Source organism: Pezoporus flaviventris, unplaced genomic scaffold, assembly GCF_033815535.1.
Source record: "Pezoporus flaviventris isolate CSIRO_AGI_PZ_B2104156 unplaced genomic scaffold, CSIRO_AGI_Pfla_v1 ptg000100l, whole genome shotgun sequence".
Lineage (NCBI taxonomy): Eukaryota > Metazoa > Chordata > Aves > Psittaciformes > Psittacidae > Pezoporus > Pezoporus flaviventris.
Window position 1 is genome coordinate 3,816,948 of NW_026892648.1, and position 20,690 is coordinate 3,837,637.

At 43.8% G+C, this 20,690-nt stretch overlaps 1 protein-coding gene across 4 annotated transcripts in view; it reads left to right on the forward strand.

The window, feature by feature from the left end:
* The window catches only part of LOC133281569 (phospholipid-transporting ATPase FetA-like), an 85,550-nt gene that overhangs the window by 56,016 nt on the left and 8,844 nt on the right, over positions 1-20,690 (forward strand). For all 4 annotated transcript variants that reach the window (XM_061477293.1, XM_061477294.1, XM_061477290.1 and 1 more), the window contains exons 12-24: positions 798-994; positions 2,162-2,370; positions 4,167-4,210; positions 5,773-5,938; positions 6,781-6,969; positions 7,815-7,930; positions 9,312-9,476; positions 12,012-12,123; positions 13,210-13,315; positions 14,192-14,339; positions 17,598-17,781; positions 19,290-19,513; positions 20,284-20,367. In XM_061477293.1, the coding sequence (XP_061333277.1) occupies positions 798-994; positions 2,162-2,370; positions 4,167-4,210; positions 5,773-5,938; positions 6,781-6,969; positions 7,815-7,930; positions 9,312-9,476; positions 12,012-12,123; positions 13,210-13,315; positions 14,192-14,339; positions 17,598-17,781; positions 19,290-19,513; positions 20,284-20,367 (1,944 nt within the window). The remainder of the gene's footprint in view (positions 1-797; positions 995-2,161; positions 2,371-4,166; positions 4,211-5,772; positions 5,939-6,780; positions 6,970-7,814; positions 7,931-9,311; positions 9,477-12,011; positions 12,124-13,209; positions 13,316-14,191; positions 14,340-17,597; positions 17,782-19,289; positions 19,514-20,283; positions 20,368-20,690) is intronic.

The window sequence follows — 20,690 nt, forward strand, 5'->3', positions numbered from 1 at the left end:
ATGATAAAGGAAATAACAAGGGAAGAGAATACAACACCTCAGCACCAGCTGACCGATAACTCGCCCCCCAAGCCCGACCAAGCTCCGACCGATACCTCCTCCAACCCTGCAGTCTCCCAGCCCTTCCGGCTAACTCCCAGTTACATCCTGGGCATGACGTGCTGTGGTATGGAATACCTCTTTGGTCAGTTTGGGTCAGGTGTCCTGTCTCTGCTTCCTCTCAGCTTCCCCTCCTCCCTGGCAGAGCATGAGGCTCACAAAGTCCTTGGCCAAACCGAAACATCATTGTTATCAGCTCTGTTCCCGAGCCGAAAGTCAAAACACTGCAATGCACCAGCTACCGAGGAGGGGAAACATGACTGCTACTGCTGAACCCAGGACAATGGTACACAGTACCTGGAGGACCAGGTAAGGTCCTCCAGGCAGTTTCTATTACCAAGTTGCAGCCAGATATTTGAGGACCCACAGCTCAACTCTATTGAGATTGGATGTTCTGAAGCTATCTGCCCATGAGCACCTTGTTTAGGTGTCAACTTCAGACTTAAATCCCATGCTGTTTGAGGTCTTGTGTTACCAGATTGCCAGACTCTGCACTGTGTAATTTTGTCCTTGAAATAAAAGTGTCATAACTTCGCTGGTTTTCTTCTTTCAACCCTATGAACATTTTCCTGTGATTCATGCTGTCCAATCCAATTTCATAAAGGTCTTCTGATTAACCTGTATGTAATGAATTCCTTGTTTCTAAAATGCAATGTTTCCTTTTTTGTTAATTTTTTTGCTTGGTTTTTTTTTCACAGATCTTTGCATTTCTAGCACTGATGTGTCTTATTCTGGCCATTGGCAATGGCATTTGGGAGTATGATAAAGGCTACTACTTCCAAGTCTACCTGCCATGGGCAGAAGGTGTCAACTCTGCCTCCTACTCGGGCTTCCTCATGTTCTGGTCATATGTGATCATACTAAACACAGTGGTGCCCATTTCACTCTATGTCAGGTATGTGCTAGGAGCTCCTTTCATGTTTCATCTTAGAATTTAGACATTTAGCTTTTTGCCCTAGTTGGGAGCAGCATTTTCCCTAAACACAAATGCAACCTCATTGTGGATGACAGCACACAACTACAGCAACACTTTTCTTATTTCTGCTGCTTTGGAGGTCTGTAATAGGGTTGGAGAAGGGAGAGAAGTGAGTCCTGAAAGAGAAGATGGTTTTACATTTAAAGGGTAGGTGTAGGTTTAGGATGCTATAGGAGTAAGTCTGAAACCTGTGGTTAGCGTCTTGCTCTCTCCCACTTGCACTGCCAGAACAAAGTGAATGCCATGTTTTTTGCAGTGGTTGTAGGGCTTGTGTGAGGAGTGGATTGCCAGGTAAGTACGTGAAATCAGGTTGAGAATCCATAGTACTTGGTGCTACGTGAGCAGAGTGAATGCTGCCACTTCCTGGAGGATATAGTGCTATGTTGGTTATTGCAGATAAGCAAGTAGTAGTAAAGAGCAGGCAATGTGTCCATGATGCTCTCAAAACTTGACTGTAGGGTGTAGGCTAACTAGACCGGTGTAGTTTATCATTGGACCTAACTCTTCAGACAACTTTGCTACTAAGACTTTCTTTTGTTTTGGTAAATATGAGGAATTAATCCCGTTTCAGGTCAGTATGTCAGCCCCAAAGTGTAAATTCATGTAATCTGCAAGCTGATGTGTCTTCTTGGTTGTACTGAGCTACACAATGATTTGCTTGTTGTAGAGCTCTGTGTTGTTTGAGCTGTGGCTCTGCTCATCCCCCAGCCCTGGGGTCAGCCCAGCTCGGAGCCCTGCTGGAAACCAACCCCATCTAAGCATCACTCCCAAAACTGCACCGTGTGAAACCCATTGCTCCTGCCTTGTTTCTCAGTCTGGAAACTTCAGAAACTCTTCAAATACATTTGTAAGATGTTGCTTTAGAAATAAGGAATTCGCTGTAAACCTAACAGATCATTTCAGCGTGACATGCTTCATCATTGCATATAAATTGCATGGCTACAAGCCATTTAAAGACAACCTGATGAGTACACCCTGTCATTACTTTCAAAACTGTCTTCTAATCGCAGTTGTTAATGGTCATGCTGAAGATAGTGTCCCTTAAACTAATCAATATTCCATCACCTTCTCTTTCTGTTTCACCAGTGTAGAGATCATACGCTTGGGTAACAGTTTCTACATTGACTGGGACCGTAAAATGTATTATCCACCGAAGGACACACCGGCTCAGGCCCGTACCACTACACTCAATGAAGAGCTGGGGCAGATCAAGTACATCTTCTCAGACAAAACAGGAACTCTCACTCAGAACATCATGTGTTTCAATAAGTGCTCCATCAACGGCAAATCCTATGGTATGTCGTCTATCCATCTTATTCTCCAAGTTTTATTCTGTTGTGTGCCTCTTTGTTCACAGAGACTAAGTGTGATATCTAGAAGAGAGTGTCTTGAAAGAAGCTGCAGTGATCAAGCGAAGGGCTGACCATCAATGACATCACTTGCATATCTTAATAACCATTTTCTTATCCCTTGTTTCTCCTTTTTACCAACTTTTTACCTCCCTTTTTCTGCCCCAGTAGCATCCGAACTAAAGAACTAGCACCTCATTACTTTTTCCTCATTGGTCCCAGTTTTACTACACCTGTACTCAGATTTGGGTTTTTTTCTGATATGACTACCTAGGTAACAGCCTTTTATGGTACTGTTGACATGGTTACCCAGGTATTGCTAAGCTCAAAAAGCATAAAGGGGAGTAACTAACTCCCCCTTAACCACTTGTGAAATCAGCCATTCCTCAAGGGGTTATCTGCAAATTTTGTCAGCCTCTCACACTATCATCTCTTACATTCAGCAATTTCTCAGGTCATGAGGAGAGGTTTTCCACATCCCGTTCAGGAAGCTGAACCTTTGGTCAATGGCCTTGTCCTTTGGTTTTAAGCCCTGACATACTTCACCTACCAGAGAGAGAAAAGTTTGTAGGGAGCTGGAAAAAATGGGAAACAAAAATTCTTAGTTCTGTTAGATCCTAACAGAAAATGACTTAGAATGGCTCCCACATTGTATGGCCCCGGGCAGTTTTCTTCATACTGCTCAAGAAGTGCTAACAATTCGCAATCTGACTAATTGGCTATCACCATTAAATTCCTCAAGAGAAATTAGTCACATCTTATTCAGAGATTGATGCTTGTTTTGCCTGTGTCAGACCGACTGATGACTAGTGTACCAGAAAGCATGTCTTTTTTTCCTCAGTGCTATCAGCTAGCCTAATAAAAGAAGTCGTTTCTTCCTATAAATCTTGTTTTGTGTGTATATTTGGAGACCAGCATATCTCTAACATCACTACTATGCTAGCCAACATTAGTGCTGCTAAACAGTCTGAAAATACTGTCTGTTCCTTCATACGTTCTCAGTTGATGTTTCCAAAGCGGATGTCACCACTAGGATAGATATAGGGATGGGATTCAAGAAATGAATGGCAAATATTTAGAGGGCAGAAGGTCTACTGCATATAGTTTTTTAAATGCTTAGCTTCTTCTTAGGAATGTGCTTTGAAGCTGCTACTCACAGGCATATGGAAAGCCATGCCAGAAAGTATGAGTTAGTCCTGCTGCCATGGAAGGTGCACCGGAAGGTTGAGCTTCCTATTGGGAATGAGGTGTCCAAAAGCTTCTTAGTTACAATTCTCAGGGAATCAACTGATGTGCAGGTCTCAGGAGATATGACTTCTCTCTGTAGATGAGTTTCTTCTACACTCTCAGGGCCTTTGTGAAGAAGTACAAGTACCTACAACTGACTTCGGTCACATTTGAGGTTGCTCATGCAGATATGGATCTATCATCCATGCAATTCCCTGCATTTTAGACTTACTTCAATGCAGTGTTGAATCTGGCTGGGCTGAGCAGAGTCTAAATCTTCCAGGTGAAATTATTCTTCAGGTAAAAGAAGTTCCATTAGTGTTTTCTGGAGATGGCATGTCTTCCATGATGCTTGAAACACAGTCTCCAGTGACTATGTCAAGATACTTACACTTACTGAAGCTTTTCAATTAGACACTAGCTTCAACACACTTTGACCAATTTTTGCTGTAGAGAAGCTCAGAGACTACACTTACCTGGAATTTGCGTCTATAACCTGTCTTTCTTGATTGCAGGTGATGTGTACGATATGTCTGGGCAAAGGATAGAAATAAATGAGGTAAGTGCTAAAGTGCTATCAGGATCTGAGCTTTCACTGAACCTGCTGCCTGCCTAAGTGCTAATGGACACAACCTACACAGGCATAGTTCATGCTCTTGACCCTCCAAGAACTGATGCTCTTGACCCTGACAACAGGGATGTGTGTTATTATGGATGTCAGAGGATTGCCAGCATTACATTCCCTTCTAATGTCATTCAAACCTGCAGGCTGGGTAGCCTGAGTGCCCACTGTTCCCTTAGCTTCACACGACACCCTTGTGCATGCACAATTCCTCTTGAATATTTGCCCTTTGATGTTTGTTGGAAACTTGAACATTGGTGAATTTTATTATCCTTGGCAGTTAATTAAAGCTTTTGTTGGGAATCAGTGAGTTTAGTTCATGTTGCTAACAAGTTAACTGTCAAATTGCCCCTATGTCTGGGCACTGGGAAGTTTGAAAATAAGTGACTTTTCCGTTTCTCTCTGGCCCCTGCTTGCTGGCACAAACCCACATGTCTTGGATTTCTAAAATGTCTGAAAACTGCAGTAATCCAAGTAACAAACGTCAAGATGATGATGAAAATCCCACTCCTTATTCCAGTGCTTCATTTCCAGGCCATTTAAACCTTAAATTACTCAGTGAAATTGCCCATTTGTGCTGAGCTCTGTGCCTCCAGACTACCCTTTCTCAGGCAGCAAAAGGCAAAGGGCTGACTTGCTTGGGGAGACATGCTTGTCTCCTGCCAACTGCCTGCCCAGCAGCTCCTCCTGCCCATGATACTCACGGGAGCAGAGCCCTGCTGCCCACATGGTGTGGCAGTACCTGGACCTTGCTGCATAGGGGAGTGTGCGTGGGATGGGTCTGTGATCTTGTGGTAAATCTCAGCTTGCAGAGGTCAAAAGGATGCCTCCCACCCTTGGAAACAATGAGCTCATAGGGGATGGGGTGAGAGCTGGAATTGTCCTGGGCAGGCTCGACAGTGCATTCCTCCATGACACATCATGCTGTGAGCTTCTGGCCATTTCTCCAGTATGTTCCCCCCTGCTTGTTTTCAGACTAAATGTGCAGTGCCTGCAGAGTTGAACATTCACATCACTTCTCTGTATAACTATTTTTTCTATAACAGGATTTTTTCTTGCTTTGGTAGAACGAGGTGGAGAGCACAGCCTTTTGAATTGTTTTAAATTGGGCTTCCATGTTCCACTATCACAGGCAGCCATTGACATCAGGAGTATGATGCCTCCAAGCAGTCATGTGTTTAAGGCAGGCTTTTCTTTGCCATGAAAATCTTTTGTTGGGGAGTCTGTATCTGTAGGAGCATTTGCTCTTATACAGAGAGGCATCTTTCCCTAACAAGATTCTTAGTCTCAGTGCTGCTCTGAAAGGCACCTCAGGTGTTTGTCCTCTCCTGTTATTCAGTAGCTTTCCAGTTACTTAGGCTCGCCAATCTCTGTCATGAACAGCCCTGCAGGAGAGGGCCCTTTGTAAATATAAGGCAGAGAATGGGGTTACTGTGGGCAGGTATTGGCTTACAGACATATGAAAACTCGACAAATAACACTGAGCCATATTTTTGCAGAAGACAGAGAAGGTTGATTTCTCTTACAACCAGTTAGCTGACCCGAAGTTTGCATTCTATGACCATAGCCTGGTTGAAGCAGTGAAGCTGGGTGACATCCCAACACACAGGTTCTTCCGGCTACTCTCACTCTGTCACACTGTGATGCCAGAAGAGAAGAAGGAAGGTGAGGACTGTTGAAGACACCAGACTGAATGGTTATGTTCACCTTGCACCACAGTATGTCCTCTCTCCACAGAAGCTGTTACCGGTCCTTTTGGCTTCCTGATAATTTTCTGTAGTATATGGCTGCACATAAATCAAAGTCTTTGGAGATGCCACATGGGAAGAGAAAGGACCGGGGTCTCCATGCTCTCTGTGTTCCTGTAGTGGAGCTGACACTACTGCAAACACCACATCTCTGGAGTGTGGAAACTGCAGGTGCCACAGCTTCCCTGAGGTGGCATGTGGCTTGCTGCACTCTTTCTCTACTCTGTGCCAGGTCCCATAAAGTAAAGAACACAGAGTACCTATCTACTGGAGACTCAGTAGCTCCTACCACTCAGTGTTCCCACAGGTACTGAGTCAGCCTCCTGACATCCCAGACTGGGTAAAAACTGTGCTTTAAAGGCTAGAATCATTAATTGATACATATAAGCTGAAAAGACTGGTGAGACCGATATATGCAGATAGTTATACATGCTGGATAGAAGAATACATACGTAGTTGCATATGTAACCAGAAGGGGGTTAAACTCAAGGAAGTTGTCCTCTGAGAGATAATCTATTGGACTCCAAAGGGAGTGTTACACATCCCAGAAGAGCCTAAGGGCCTTCTTGCACTGGCCTGGTGGATGGGTTAATGGGACTTGATGGAGACATGTGGATTTAAGGTGGTTTTTTGTACTGCACCTCTGGGGATAAACAGAAAAGCAAGGGGTTAACTGCTATATAATGTCTTTGATTCTGTATTTGTCTAGCCTCAGAAACAAGGCAGAAGCCACATAACATATTTCTTCTTGCATGTCAGGTAACTTGGTGTATCAGGCCCAATCCCCTGATGAGGGAGCCCTCGTCACTGCTGCCAGAAACTTTGGATTTGTATTCCGGGCTCGCACGCCAGAGACCATCACCATTGTGGAAATGGGAGAAACAAAAGTCTACAAACTCCTGGCTATTCTTGACTTCAACAATGTTCGCAAGAGAATGTCTGTTATTGGTATGTTCCCTTTGCTCCCTTCTTTTCTTTCTCACTTTTTAGGCTCTCATACCTAATTCTGCTGTGATGCTTTTTCCTCATTCGGAGTTCTTTCTGAATAAGATTTACTTCTGAGCTCCTCAGATGGGCTGCTTTGACCTTTCAATTACACAGCAATAGTGCTAGATAAAAACTTAGGCAGGTGGGGAACATCGTAACATTAGGGCAACAGTGATGAAACAGACTTCTACAAACTCTACGCTCTTTAACGTGTCTTTCTTCCCTCATTACAACACAGGAAAGGTCTGCTTTCTAATCAGCTTTAAAATTATAATCAAAATCTAAGAAAGTGGGAAAGGAGAAAGCAAGGATGAGTAGAGAAGCACCCTTTCCTGGAAGGAAAATGCATGAATGATTCAAGAAATCTCATGTAGCTTTTATCAACCCTCCAGCACCCTCAGCTATCTCAGGAACTAGAATGTCATAACTTTAGGAAGAGAGTGGCGTTACCTTGACTGGCAGGAACAGTACGAGCTGCAGGATGAGTTCACTCGGAACAAATTGTTCTTGACTTTTGAATGCGGATGTCCAGCCTAAAGTGCTGCCTATAGCAAATGCATAGCTCAACCGAGCATCTGCTCAGATCAGTGTAATATGGGTACAGTTTTCTGTGCTGCTACAACTAGTGTGGACAGCAGTTGCATTATCTTCTTTTCTAAGCAAAGCTTGTCCTGATTCCTGGGAGTCTTTGTAAACCTGATGGAGTTTAGACACTCCTGAAAACCTTTCTTGTCCTGACAGAAGTGCTTTGAATCCTAAGTGCCTCCATCTGGGATCTGTACCATTTCTTTTTCCCTTCCTCATAGTGCGGAGCCCAGAAGGTGACTTGACTTTGTACTGCAAGGGGGCTGACACCATTCTTTATGAACTGATTCATTCATCCTGCGACTCTCTAAAAGAAGAGACCACAGAACACCTGAACGTAAGTGTTTTCCTCCACAGTACCTCTCTGCATCTGACGGTTTCCTTTTCTCTGGATATGGAAATGTACTTTGTGTCGAGATAAAAAACAGGTGCCAGAAACAGCACATAAGCACCAATTTTTTAATTGTGGAATGGAGAGGAAAATTAATGTATGAAGCCTTAGGTCTCAAATCAGTTGTCTAAGCATGGGCATCAGGTGCCATTTGAAATGCTCCAGGACGTCTGAATGGCACATACAATGCAGGGTGTTCAGAAGACCTGTATTTCTCTGGAGTAGCTAGAAGCCAGGCAGGATAACACATGAAATGAAACGACACAACTAAATTCCCTCTAAGTCTGCTGTTACACCATGTACACCCAATGCATGCCTTAGATTAGTGTAACTCAGGTCATCAGCAAAGTGCCACAGAGCTATTCACCTTCTTGTATACAACTGAGATTTGCAGTGATTGTGATCCAAGAGGTCTCAGTTAGAAGGGATCAGGTAGATGCTGGGACATATTCTCACTCACCTTCCGTTTTTCCTGATTATATAGCAGAATATTGACTGGGCAGCAAGAAAAATGCATCACTCAAAGTTTTGGCTTTTTACATTGTTGATGGTGTGCACTGGGAGGTGGTTACTCATGTAAAGGGATGCTTCGGCTGATATTTGCTCCCCCTTGTGAAGCCAGATCACGCTGGTACAGTGCAAAGCATGAAGTAACAGAAGGTTTTGCCAGAGGGGTTATGCAGTAGGAAAACCATCTCTGCTCACTGCCTGGGGAAGCCAGATAATGTTGCTGGCAAGGCAGAGGGCAGAGCGGAGCTGATGCACCTTTATGTCAAGCCTGGGGAAATACCTCAGTTTTCACAAATGGGTCTCTGTTATTCCAACACTGAAATCCATACCGTCAATCATACCTCCACAGAAAGCAGTTAGAAGGACTTGCTGAGAAGGACTTCTAGCAGTTAGAAGGACTGACTGTGCTCATGCTGTGGATTTCAGTCAGCATTTATACACTAAAAATTTTGAGCCCACGTCTAAAATTCAAGGGTGTATTCAAGGATGTTTACTTAGCTTCCAGTGTTCTGAATCTTTTGTTGAGGAATATGAACCTGGAAAACAAGTGCCTGGTCAATGTAAAGCTTTAGAACCAGAAAGTAGGAAGGCCCTTTTGAATTTGCTCTTCATAAGGACCATGGATAGCAATGATAAAGTGGTCTGGAACTAGTCTTCAAAGAGTACCCCCTGGTTTGTAATCTAAGGTGTGATTTTTTTCAGCCGTCCTCTGAGACCTTAGGCAAGAAGCTTTTACAGATAGCTGCTTGCTTTCCAAGGGTCCTTTGTAAGCAGACTGTCTTTCTTTGACCAATTCTGCCCTACCACTGTGTCGCAGGAGTTTGCTGGTGAAGGTCTGAGGACACTCGTGGTGGCTTATAAAAACTTGGATGAAGAATACTTTCAGGACTGGATCAGGCGTCACCATGAAGCAAGCACTGCCTTGGAAGGACGGGAAGATAAACTGTCGGAGTTATACGAAGAGATTGAAAAAGACCTCATGGTTGGTGTTTCAGGGAATCTGGGCCAAGCCCTGGGGGAGGCAGTGAGGATGGTGGTTTGTCAATAAACTGCTCAGTATGACTTCAGTAAGCATTGCTCTGCAAACAGCTCAGTGGGTTGTGTGACAGGAGCAGTTAAGAATATGGCAGTCCTGGGTTTTCACTGGCACCTCCATCAGGAGCCTGTAAGCAGAGTGTCAGCCACCAGTGTAGGGGAATGGTTTTATTTTAACTCATGTGGGTGTCGGAGTAGCTTTCTCGTGATATAAGTGACATACCAGAGCCTGAGGGAGATGACGTGGACACAAATATTTCATAGATATGCTTTGTATGTGTGAATGGCTGATCTATTTATTTTCCTGTTTTTGAAATGGCAGGCAGTGAATAATCCCCAGTGCCCTTCCATTTCAGAGAATGTCTTCTTTGTTCTTGCAGCCCTGGGCAGGATGGGAAGATGATGTCCATGAACATGTTTGTGTCAATTTGGAATAGGGCTAAACTGTGATCTTCAAGTCATTCTTCTCTCCCTGAGTGTTGTTACATCTTTTTTAATGCCCTGGGGAGGTCTGCCTGTGTTTTAGAGCTGTGAATAATGAATGAAAAGGATGTGTGGGATCTAAGGGGAAGCAATTCAGTTTTTGCACTAGCAGCAGTGCTTTCCTGAAATCCTGGAAATCCAGGGAGCTGCACCTTTGCTCCTTCCACTAGCTGTATGCTCAGGATGCCAGCAAGGCCTGGGATGGGACTTCGATGGGACAAAGGAGCTGGATGGGACAAAGGACCTGGGACGGGACAAAGTCCCAAGCCTGGGACTTTGAACAACGTGGTCTAGTGGAAGGTGTCCCTGCCAGTGGCAGGGGGTTGAAACTAGGTGAGCTAGGTCCCATTCTAGGATTTCATGGAGAAGCAAGTGCGAGCTGAGGAAATGCTGACCTGCAGAACTCTTATAGTCCATGGGGCAGAGCCTGCTGCCCTTCTGGGTCCCAACAGAGTAATGGAAAATGCTGATCCTCCAGTCCAGACAATATATTGTGCAAATGTTCTATGGGTCATGTTCAAAGCATGAAGGACAAGGAGATTTAGGAGGTTAAGGGCGTCAGCTGCTTTGCAAGAAAGGGTTATGAAGCTCATGGCTTGGATAAAGGAAAGGTCATGTGCTCACAGGAGGCAGAAGTCTGGTTCAGAACAGGTCTGGCTCACTAGACCTTTGTACTCTGTACAGGAGTGCCTTTACTTCATGAAGGTGGTCTGGGAAGAACAGAGAGTTGGCGTAGGAAAACCTGGCTTGTGACAGAGGATGGGTGTGATAGCCAGAGTTAGCAAGGAAATAGATGGGTGTAGAGGGCTGCCAAGCACCTTAGTCTGGTTGATGGGCAACAGAAGTCCCTGTGTGTGGCAGGCTCATGCTAGGGGCCCTGAAGGGGAGTAAGATAAAAACACAAGAGAATGGAACATGGTTGGATTTACAGAATAGTAGTAAAAATATTGATTGACCTAAAAACTAAGGAAGATCCACAGTGAGGAAGGCATCACGACTGTTCCTCCAGCTGCTCTTACGCCAGGTCATGGGCAGCTTGTCAACAGTATTATTGTGCCTTTCTGCAGCTCCTGAAAGACAGTGGCTGTGGGGAACGCAAGCCCTTATTCTCTCTTCCTGGGCACGTTAGACAACCGTGTCCATCTTCGGCCTTTCACCTCAGACTCAGGCTGAGGGTGAGGAGTGCTCCCAGGAGGTGGCTGTGTATGCTACAGGCATTTAAGCTCTTGCTAGCTTAATATACCAGGGACTGTTGCTGTAAAAAGTGGACCATGTAGTTTTGAGGACCCTATAATGAAGTTCTGTCAGAGCTGTTGTCTACGCTGGTAACATTTATAGCTGGTGAATGATGAACATCCCAGGAAGCCAAAAGGTATCTTGGGCTTAAAGCCAGCTTCTGAACTGAGTCTCCCAACAGCAGGAGGTAGGTGGTAGCAGATGCCGTCTAAATCTGAGCTAGCACTGAAACACCTTCATGCCCTTCTGACAATAGGTTAAAACCACCAAGTGTCTCCAAAATGCAGGAAAAGCAGTAACTTTAAAATAATGCAGGTTTGTGTCCTGAGCAGTCCGTGGTTTAGTTGTGTGACAGTGTGGAGCAGGGCAGGGACAGCTCTATTATGGGATAGAGACGATGTTCAGCAGCCATAGGACAGCTGCAGTCCAGTATAGCTAGGAGCAAGCTCCACGTGAGAGGATGTATATGGAGGTTTGGGGACACAGATACACAGCTGTTCCTGTCCCTCAGTTAAAGCTCTATCTGCTGTGAAAGCAACATGTGTCCCCTTCACCCTGTGGGTCTTCAAACATGTTGGCAAACAACTTCCTGCATGTTCATGGTTAGGGCTGTGCTCCGTACAGTAAATATGCTGAAGAAGAATGAAAATCAGCACAACCGTATTCCTGGATTTGTTTGCTTGAGTCATTACTTGGAAGTCTAATGCTTTCTCCTTTGCTAGCAATGGGAAGACTTACCAGTTCACTGACATTTTCTGTTAAGCTTCTAGGTGCTACAGCGATTGAGGACAAGTTACAGGATGGAGTCCCACAGACAATTGAGACTCTTGCCAGAGCCAGCATTAAGATATGGGTTCTCACTGGAGACAAGCAAGGTAAAGGGGCTACAGCTTTGGGTGTTTCTCTTCTCTCCGACCGGTGGGATGGTTCAGCTAAGACCCACGTTCTCATTCTTTTTTCTTTGAAAACTGCACAGAAAACAAACTTACAAGGCTTTGCTTCATTGGCAGCTTGGCGAATCTCTAGTTATCTGTAATTAGACCAGATAACTGTAGCTACTGCTTGTTCTCAGTTCCCATCCTGAGTCTGGAAGGAGTGTGAAGTCATCATCCTTTGCCTTAGGAGAGGTGGCAGAGAGCATCCCATAGACCCTGTCATGTGCTGTGAAAAGTTCTCACTTTAGTAGTCAGCCATCCTGGTGAAGAAGGTGGAAAAAAATCTTTCCCTGCTTTCCAGGAACTTATTTGCTAAAGTGGATGTTGGGTCTGTCTCAGTTTTGTCCTGGCGTTACTGATCCAGAATAAAAATGGAGGAAACCTAGACTTTTGGAGAAAGCATTCAGTTGGAAAGAATGGTAAATAGACTCAAGTGAATTCTTTTGGAGAAATAGTAACTTTGCTGAAACAGCAGCATTTCAGGGAGGCCAGAAGTGTTTGTGAGTAACTTAATCCAAGAAATGGGCAGAGAATTTTTGTGAAAAATGAAACATTTCATTCTGTTGTGTTCCAAATGCAGTAGTTTTGCTTATGATATGCCAAAATTATACTCCTTTTTTTTTTTTTTCCCCCTGAATTTTCTGAACAAAATGTCTTGATATTCTGCTTCAAAACTATAGTTTGGGGCTTTTCTGTGAGTATAGGGAGGGAAAGTTAAAAATCCTGAAAAATTTTTTTGGAATCAACTTGAAATACCTTTTATTGCTACACATACATTGGCCAAAGTGTGATTTAAGTTTTTTCTTTTTGGTTGGATAGTTTTTTTTCTGTGGCCTTTTGAAGCCCACTTAAGAGGAGATTTGCTGCAATGTGACTTTCCTTGCTGTCTTAAACTGTTAACTCTGAAAGGCTCAGAGCTCTTTTGGGTGAGAAAGAGAGCTTTCATCATGTGTTTCAAAAGGCCACAAGCTGGTAGGTGAGTCTGGGGCTGCTGAGATGATCCTCTTCCTGGTTTGTCTTTCCCAGAGACAGCAATGAATATCAGTTACTCCTGCAACTTGCTGAATGATGACATGGACGATGTTTTCGTTATTGAAGGCAGCACATCTGATGACGTGCTTAAGGAGCTGAGGTAAATGGCTGAAATACATGGTTTTACTGCTGCGCACTGGCATTCTGTTTTGTATTATTCCACATTTTTTTTCCGATGGGCTCTACTTGTTGCAGTTCATTCAGGGACCTTTGATAATCTCCCTGGAAGATCCAGCAGCTAAGCACAACGTAGAAAACTCATCTGAGGATAAACCCTGAATCTTCTTGATCCAAAAGGTCAAGTGTATATAAACGTGTAAGAAAGTGGAGTTAGGCAAGCAGTATCAGCTGGTATTTGACAACTGATTTAGAGCTACAAAGCCTTTAGCTCCGGCCTTGAGATATGCTGTTTCTCCACTGCTATTGCCATTCATAGAATACACAATTCATTTTGTCCCTGCCCATGCCAGTAGGTTGGAAATAGGTGATCTTAAGGTTCTTTCAAACCCAAACCATTCTATAATTCTATGATTCCATGTTACACATTTCAGTCCTGTGTCTGGATATGGTCATTTCCTAGTGTTATCTGGAAACCTACCTACCTTCTTCCCTGGCCTCAACAGTAGGCATGATTTCTTAGGTGGAAAATTGGATAGTTTTTTGGTCTTTTTCTCTTTAAGTAGGTGGTTGCCAGGTAACTTGTACAGATAATTTGGATTCGTTTTGGGATGTAGTCTTTCATGACACTCAGGTGACTCGTTTGACTTTAAATCAGCACAAGTTTAGCACACTTGTTAGAGTTTCAGAAGCATGGGATGATCTGCACAAACAGCAGCAGCTAAACTATGCATGTTGTTGTAGGGATAAAGGAGAAAGGGTAGCATACATTTTTTATTTTCATAAATATGTTTTAATAAAACATAAATACTTTATAAGCCTTTCATTATTATTCTGGAATTTTTTTTTTTTCTTTCAGGGATGCAAGGAAAAAGATGAAGCCAGACTCCTTCCTGGACAGTGATGAAATCAACATTCAGTTTGAAAAATCATCAAAAATCCCCAAAGTTTTACCTGATGAGCAAGCAAACGGGGTGTATGGTCTGGTTATCACCGGCCACAGCCTGGTAAGAAAAGTTCAGAGGCATGTTAGGGCTGAGTTCTCTGGAGAACTTGATGTGAATATCAAAAAGATGTGGGATAACCCCCTGCAGATGCCACTTAGTTCTTGACATGCTGGAAGTCTGAAAATGCTTCCTAAAAGTTATTCCTAACAGAAGATTAGATCCAGTGTTTTTTTGAGACATTAAAGGTGATGGGCAAGATTTCAGAAGACTGGAACACTAAAGAGTTGGCCTGATGTTAGGTGAACAAGAGGGGTTGAATAGTTGGATGAATTTTCATTTCCAGAAAGATGCTAGAAGAATAATCAGGTAATTTATGGCTGAAGCAAGCAGATACGATAACATCAGACATGGGTTTCAAGTATGCCAAGAACGTATTCTACTACATATATCCACATTTAGTATGTATTTAGTAAATGTAGCCATATTTAGTATTATAACAGACAAGTTTAACAGATAGAATATACATCTTATCACTTAAGTAATAAATTGTTTGATGTTCTCTCCCATGATGTTCTTCCAAGCAAACCGAAGTAATATGGTCCAGATGAAATTGTTAAGTGGCAGATGGAAGACTGCTTGGAAAGTGTAGCTTTTAAGGGCTCACTGTTGATCTAAAACAAGAATTAAGTGGCATCTGCAGGGGGCTATCCCACATCTATTTGATATTCAGTGCTTGCATTAAATATTTAAAAAAAGAGCAGATAATAGAAGGCTAGGAGAAACTGAGGCATGATGGATTTCAATGTTAGGTTTGAAAGCAATTTTAACAAATTGGAGAAAAGGAGAATGCAATTGAGTAAGAACAAAAGCCTTGCTCTCCACTTTCACTAGACACAACATAATCAACCAGACACATACAAATTCAGAGATTTGTATTTAAGAGCATCATCCATCCGTAAAATTTGTGAAGAAACCCTCCTGCTTCATTTGGCATCAGTAAAGTATTAGCTGAAATAATTACATTTATTTGGGCCATTTTCTCTGAGAAAGTGTGAACCAACTAGAGAGAGTACAAAGAAAACTGCAAGAGTAGTCATACATGATCTGGAAAGCAAGGGGAGAACTGAGAAAGTTAGGATTTCTTAGCCTAGAGAATACTGATCAGTCTTGGTAGTACTCTTCAAATAATAACAGGTAAATAAAAAAGCAATGGAATTAAACTGAGATAAGAGAGTTTGGAGTGAAATGCCTTCCTGGAGAGAATAGCGAAGCACTGGAATAGGTTTGCCATCATTGGGAATTTTTTAGACCAGATTAAAGAAAAAAAACAATTTAGGTACGTTCCAGCCTGTCTGTGAGAAAGGCTTAGACAGATCAGGTTTATTTGTGTCTTGTATTTTGCTTTCCCACACTGCGGGGAAAGTAAAGAGGTAGATTTGGAAAGAGACGGGAGGTGCTGCCTTTCAGAGACAAGATGCTTTTGTTCCCTGTGGTTGATACCTCTCTTGATGGCAGTCCAGCAAATCTAATCCGCAGCTCTTATACCAGCCCAGCAAATTGCTATATAAAAGATCTCATTTTACTCCATCTTTGGCCTGTGTGCCATGTATAGACCCTGGGCTAGATGGGACACTTCCAGGCAGCGTCTATGTTGTCAAATACCCTTTTTTACCCTAGCTCCCTCTTTAACTCCAGGGCTCTAATCCCCTTTAGGACCCCACTGCAAAACAGGCAAGAGCTCTATCACATCAGTTTGGTGCACCTGCATGGGCAAATCCTGTGACATCCCAGCCAGCCACAAGCCCCTGCCTGTTCCTACTCCATCCCCTCAGCCTGCAGCACAAGATCCCAAGTGTGGGATCTGCAAGCACCACTTGCAGCAGTGACAAAGCCTTCTTCTTATTTGTGGCAAACCTCACACTCACCCATAACCCTGGCAAGGAGATACGTACTGCACAAAGCAAATCAAATGTGGCCTGTGTGGGAGCAGCTGGTCCATGTAGCCCATAGTGGAGTGGACACAGCAGTTTCACCTGGACCATGGCTTTCTGCTGGGTGTCGACCACAAGGACAGCATGGACAAGACTATATGTTATTTATTTATTTCTGTGAACCTAGAGCTTGAGTAATGGTACTAGTGCTGAAACTGTCCCACTCAAACGCAGCATCTGTTCAGTGCCATATCCCTGCATGCATATGAGTGGGATGGCACCACTGGGGCTAGATGTGGTATCACTTAAGCAGAGCAAGGGAACACCAGCACATTAGCATCTGTAATGGCATCATCATGCAAGTTGACTTGTGTGCAGTGCCATTAATAGACTACATGTTAACATTTTGCTAGTGCTGTTGTGTTTGCGAGGATGTTGTGGCAAAAGCCATCTCTAACTGCACTGACTGGCTGGTACTAAAGCTGAACCACAAAAAGGTCTTTCTTATTGAGCAAGCCTGCCTGCCACTGACTGATGGGAGGAGAGCAGGACAGTGGTGACTCACAGCTATCTGTTTGAAGAAGAAAGAGTATCTGACCTCAGGATTGTCTGCCTTACGCAGACAGGGCCTGCTGTAATGGAAAGAGGAAAGATGAGGAAAGAGCCCTGTAGATTCCTCCCATGCACATTTACTAAGAGAGACCAAAGAACAGAGCCAAAAAGCATGATCTGAAAGAAATATGAAAAGATAACAGTGCTCCCTCCTCCTCATGCAGACCTGGAGGGGTGACCAGACATCCAATTATCTCTGTGCTTGCCAAACAGAAATAACACAGCTGACTGGTTTAGAGGGTCAGCACTCAGAGCAGAGTTGTGTTTCCTGTGGCTTTTTGTTTTGATTTGTCATGCTTACCTGAGCTCAGCTTTTTCCATGTGTTGTTTTAATTAACTGCTCCCTATTTGAAGCCTGTTTATACCACAGATCTCCTAGATCTTAAAAAATAAACCAAGAGGGATGAGCAAAGACTCTCCCACATGAAGATACGCAAGGCTGTCTCCGGCCCAGCATCAGCTTTGTTAATTTAGTGGTCTTGCCATTTGACACTTCCAACGCACCGCCAGGTTACATCAGCCAGAGCATCTGTTGTGCATATTCAGCTGTGGTGCATCCAAGATGCAAGCCCATGGGTGCACACCGTGTGGCATGATGCTGTGCAGTCTGGATGCTCCCTGCAACTGAATGGACAGATTCGCTTAGGGTATATCATGCCTTCCTCCTGCCAATGGAATAACTAGCACATTTCTCATTTCCTTCCCACTGCATCCTCTTTGTCAGGCCACGAGTTGCTGCCAGTCTGATCTGAACACTCCCTTTGCTCCTTCTCAGGCTTACGGGCTGGAAGAGAATCTGGAGCTGGAGCTGGTGAGAACTGCTTGCATGTGCAAAGTGGTGATTTGCTGCCGGGTGACCCCACTGCAGAAGGCCCAGGTGGTGGAGCTGGTGAAGAAGTACAAGAAGGCTGTGACCTTGGCAATTGGAGATGGCGCCAATGATGTCAGCATGATCAAAAGTGAGTGATGGACAACAGCTGGCATGCTCTGGCAAACTGATGATGTATTCAATGATGTATTTGCTCTCTGAGGTGGTCTAGCAGCAGGAACACATCTGGCTGCCCTCTGAACCATCTTCTTTGTGGCACCAAGGGGCTGTGTCTCGGTTTGGCAGGCTTCTACAGAGCACCATCACTATGGGCTACTGGTGTCTCCTGCCTTCCAGGACACACAAGAAGGGCCCTTTGCTATGCTCCCACCACCAGGATGCAGGAAGCCAAGGCTGCACTTGCTGGCCTTTTCTCTCTTTCTGCCTTAGAACAGACTAAAGCCCATAGCGGCTGTACCATGTCCACCTATGCTTCTGCATGACCACTGTCACAAGTGTGATACAAAGAACAAACAAGTTTGTTTCACAGTGGGCCTGTCTGCAATGCAGAAAGAAAAATCTTCAAGCCTCTAAATAGTCTGTATAATGTTACATGATTTTTTTTAACATTTCTGTGTGATAGAGGCATTTGTCTGTTACCTCTTCAGCTATAAATTATGCTCTTCTAGGTGCTTTCGTCCTTGAGCATCATTTGATGCTGCACTACCTCAGTGAATTTATCATTAAAATCCCCTAACTAGGTATAATTAAATTAAGATTATTCAGAAGGGCCTGTGCTAATCTTCCATGTGTTAATTTGCAAGAATTGATTAACTAGAGCCTTTTAATTAAGAAAGAAAAGGCTTAGTAGGGAGCTTCAAGGAAGATAAGTCAGGCAGTCAGTAAAGAAAGGGTAAGGAAAGTTAAAGTGTACATGATAATTAGAAAAAGACCCACTCCCCCAACGGAAGGGATGGGACTTTGGGACTTTATCAATTCACTGTTCCATGGAAAGCTCAACCTCCAGCCATCAAGATTGTTCTCATTAGTTAAAGCTGTATAATTAGCTGTCACATTAAACTTATGTCCGTGTTTAATAAACCCAAGTTACTATTTAAAAAGAGGTGGCTCTTCTATCTAATTATCTGATTGAACTAATGAAGCCCAGGACATGTAAAAAGGCTACAGTCTGCCTTGTAGCCCTGTGTCTGAGAAATCTGCAAGGAGTCTGAATATTTTGCTTCTCTAGAGTGATGTTTTACAGCTGCTAGAAGGACATGCACGCATGTAAATATGAGTCACAAGTCAGTACAAATTGAAGTTATTTTTTTGTAACAGTGGCTGTTGTGCACAAAAGCATTTATACTGCTGGAAAATGTCCACAAAGAAAAAGCTAATTGTCATGGAGGGTGTAATATCATTGAAATAACAAAAGCCCAGTTACTGGAAATGCATCACTACAGCCAAAATCACAATGCTGCTGAAAGAATTAGTGCTTCAAAGTGTTTTTTAATGTTTTTAAGAAAGAACTTTACAGATTACTTTCTATGAAGGCTGGGAGGCAATTAACACAGTGTCCCAGTGCAGGGAACTCATTTAAAAACCAGAATAATCAAAACTCCCAGTGCAATGACATTATCAATAACCTTTTCGTTGCAGCTGCCCACATTGGGGTTGGTATCAGTGGCCAGGAGGGGATGCAGGCAGTCTTGTCCAGTGACTTCTCCTTTGCACAGTTCCGCTACCTGCAGCGCCTGCTTTTGGTCCATGGCCGGTGGTCCTACATCCGCATGTGCAAGTTCCTCAAATACTTCTTCTACAAGAATTTTGCCTTCACATTAGTGCATTTCTGGTATGGATTCTTCTCTGGCTTCTCAGCACAGGTAGGTCCAACTTCTGTTTTATCATCATCGTGCCCAGCATTTTAAAAGGAACTAAACCAAGCTATTTTGCCTCTCAGTAGCAGCACACAGGTCTTTCTTCTTCAGCTGTACAAACACAAGGCAGGTACTGCTGCCTTCACTGTGCCTGAAGACATTTAGTTGCATTACAAAGCACATAGGTCCCTTGTGGGGTTTTCAGAAGGTTCAAAGTGGCTACAGCCATCAAACAAGGATACAGATTAGACAGAGGCCTGACTAGAGTGGGGCAGGTCTGTGTAAGACTTCTGCTTGCCCTGTTAGCACATTTAAAGCAAACCATTTAACCCTAGGATGTCTGTGTGCTTCAGCAGCTTGCAAAGAGGGGCAAATCTGCAGGGAAAAATGTGGTGTTAGTTGAAGACAAACCAATCCCCAACCAAAACCAGCCCCTGGGAAGCACAGATAGCTCATGAGATAGCCAGATGGGAACAGTCAGGATGCTCTCCATCTGCCCCTGTCTGCTGCTGACCGCTGCAGAGCATGGCCTTGCTGGGGTTGATCCTGCTCCTGCTGCTGCTGCACTGGGTGCAGAGCAAATCCAAGAGGGCTGGCCTGTCATGATCCTTACCCCATACACTCCCACATCTGGGCTGGTGAGCTTTAGTCACCTTATAGTCTGGTCTTGATAGCATCTCAAACCAAAATGCTCCATAATTTGTGTGTGCTGTTGAAGAGATGGAAAATGTAGCTTTCTACTAATGCCATGCTCTGTTTTGTTGGTTTTTTTTTAGACTGTCTATGATGAGTGGTTCATTACGCTTTACAATTTGGTATATACCTCCCTCCCAGTGCTAGGAATGAGCCTCTTTGATCAGGTACTGTTTCTATCACCCCTTGGATTTCTTTTATAGGAGCTTTAACTTCAGGTGCTTTGTTCCATGAAGCAAAAGCAGCTTACTTTTTGGCTAGTTACTATTGTGATAGCCCCTGCAATAATTTCCTGCCACTGAGATCTGAGAGCACAAAAAAGGAATGGACCAGGGGGAGATGGTGTATTATCCTGATGTGGCCTGTGCGTTTCAGTGTGTGAGGAGAGACTTTTGGGTCAGGCTGTTGAGTACAGTAAAAGTTGCCATTGTAACACTCCCCTGAAGTAATCACATCATACCAACTATGTTCCTGCAGCCTGGCAAGTGAC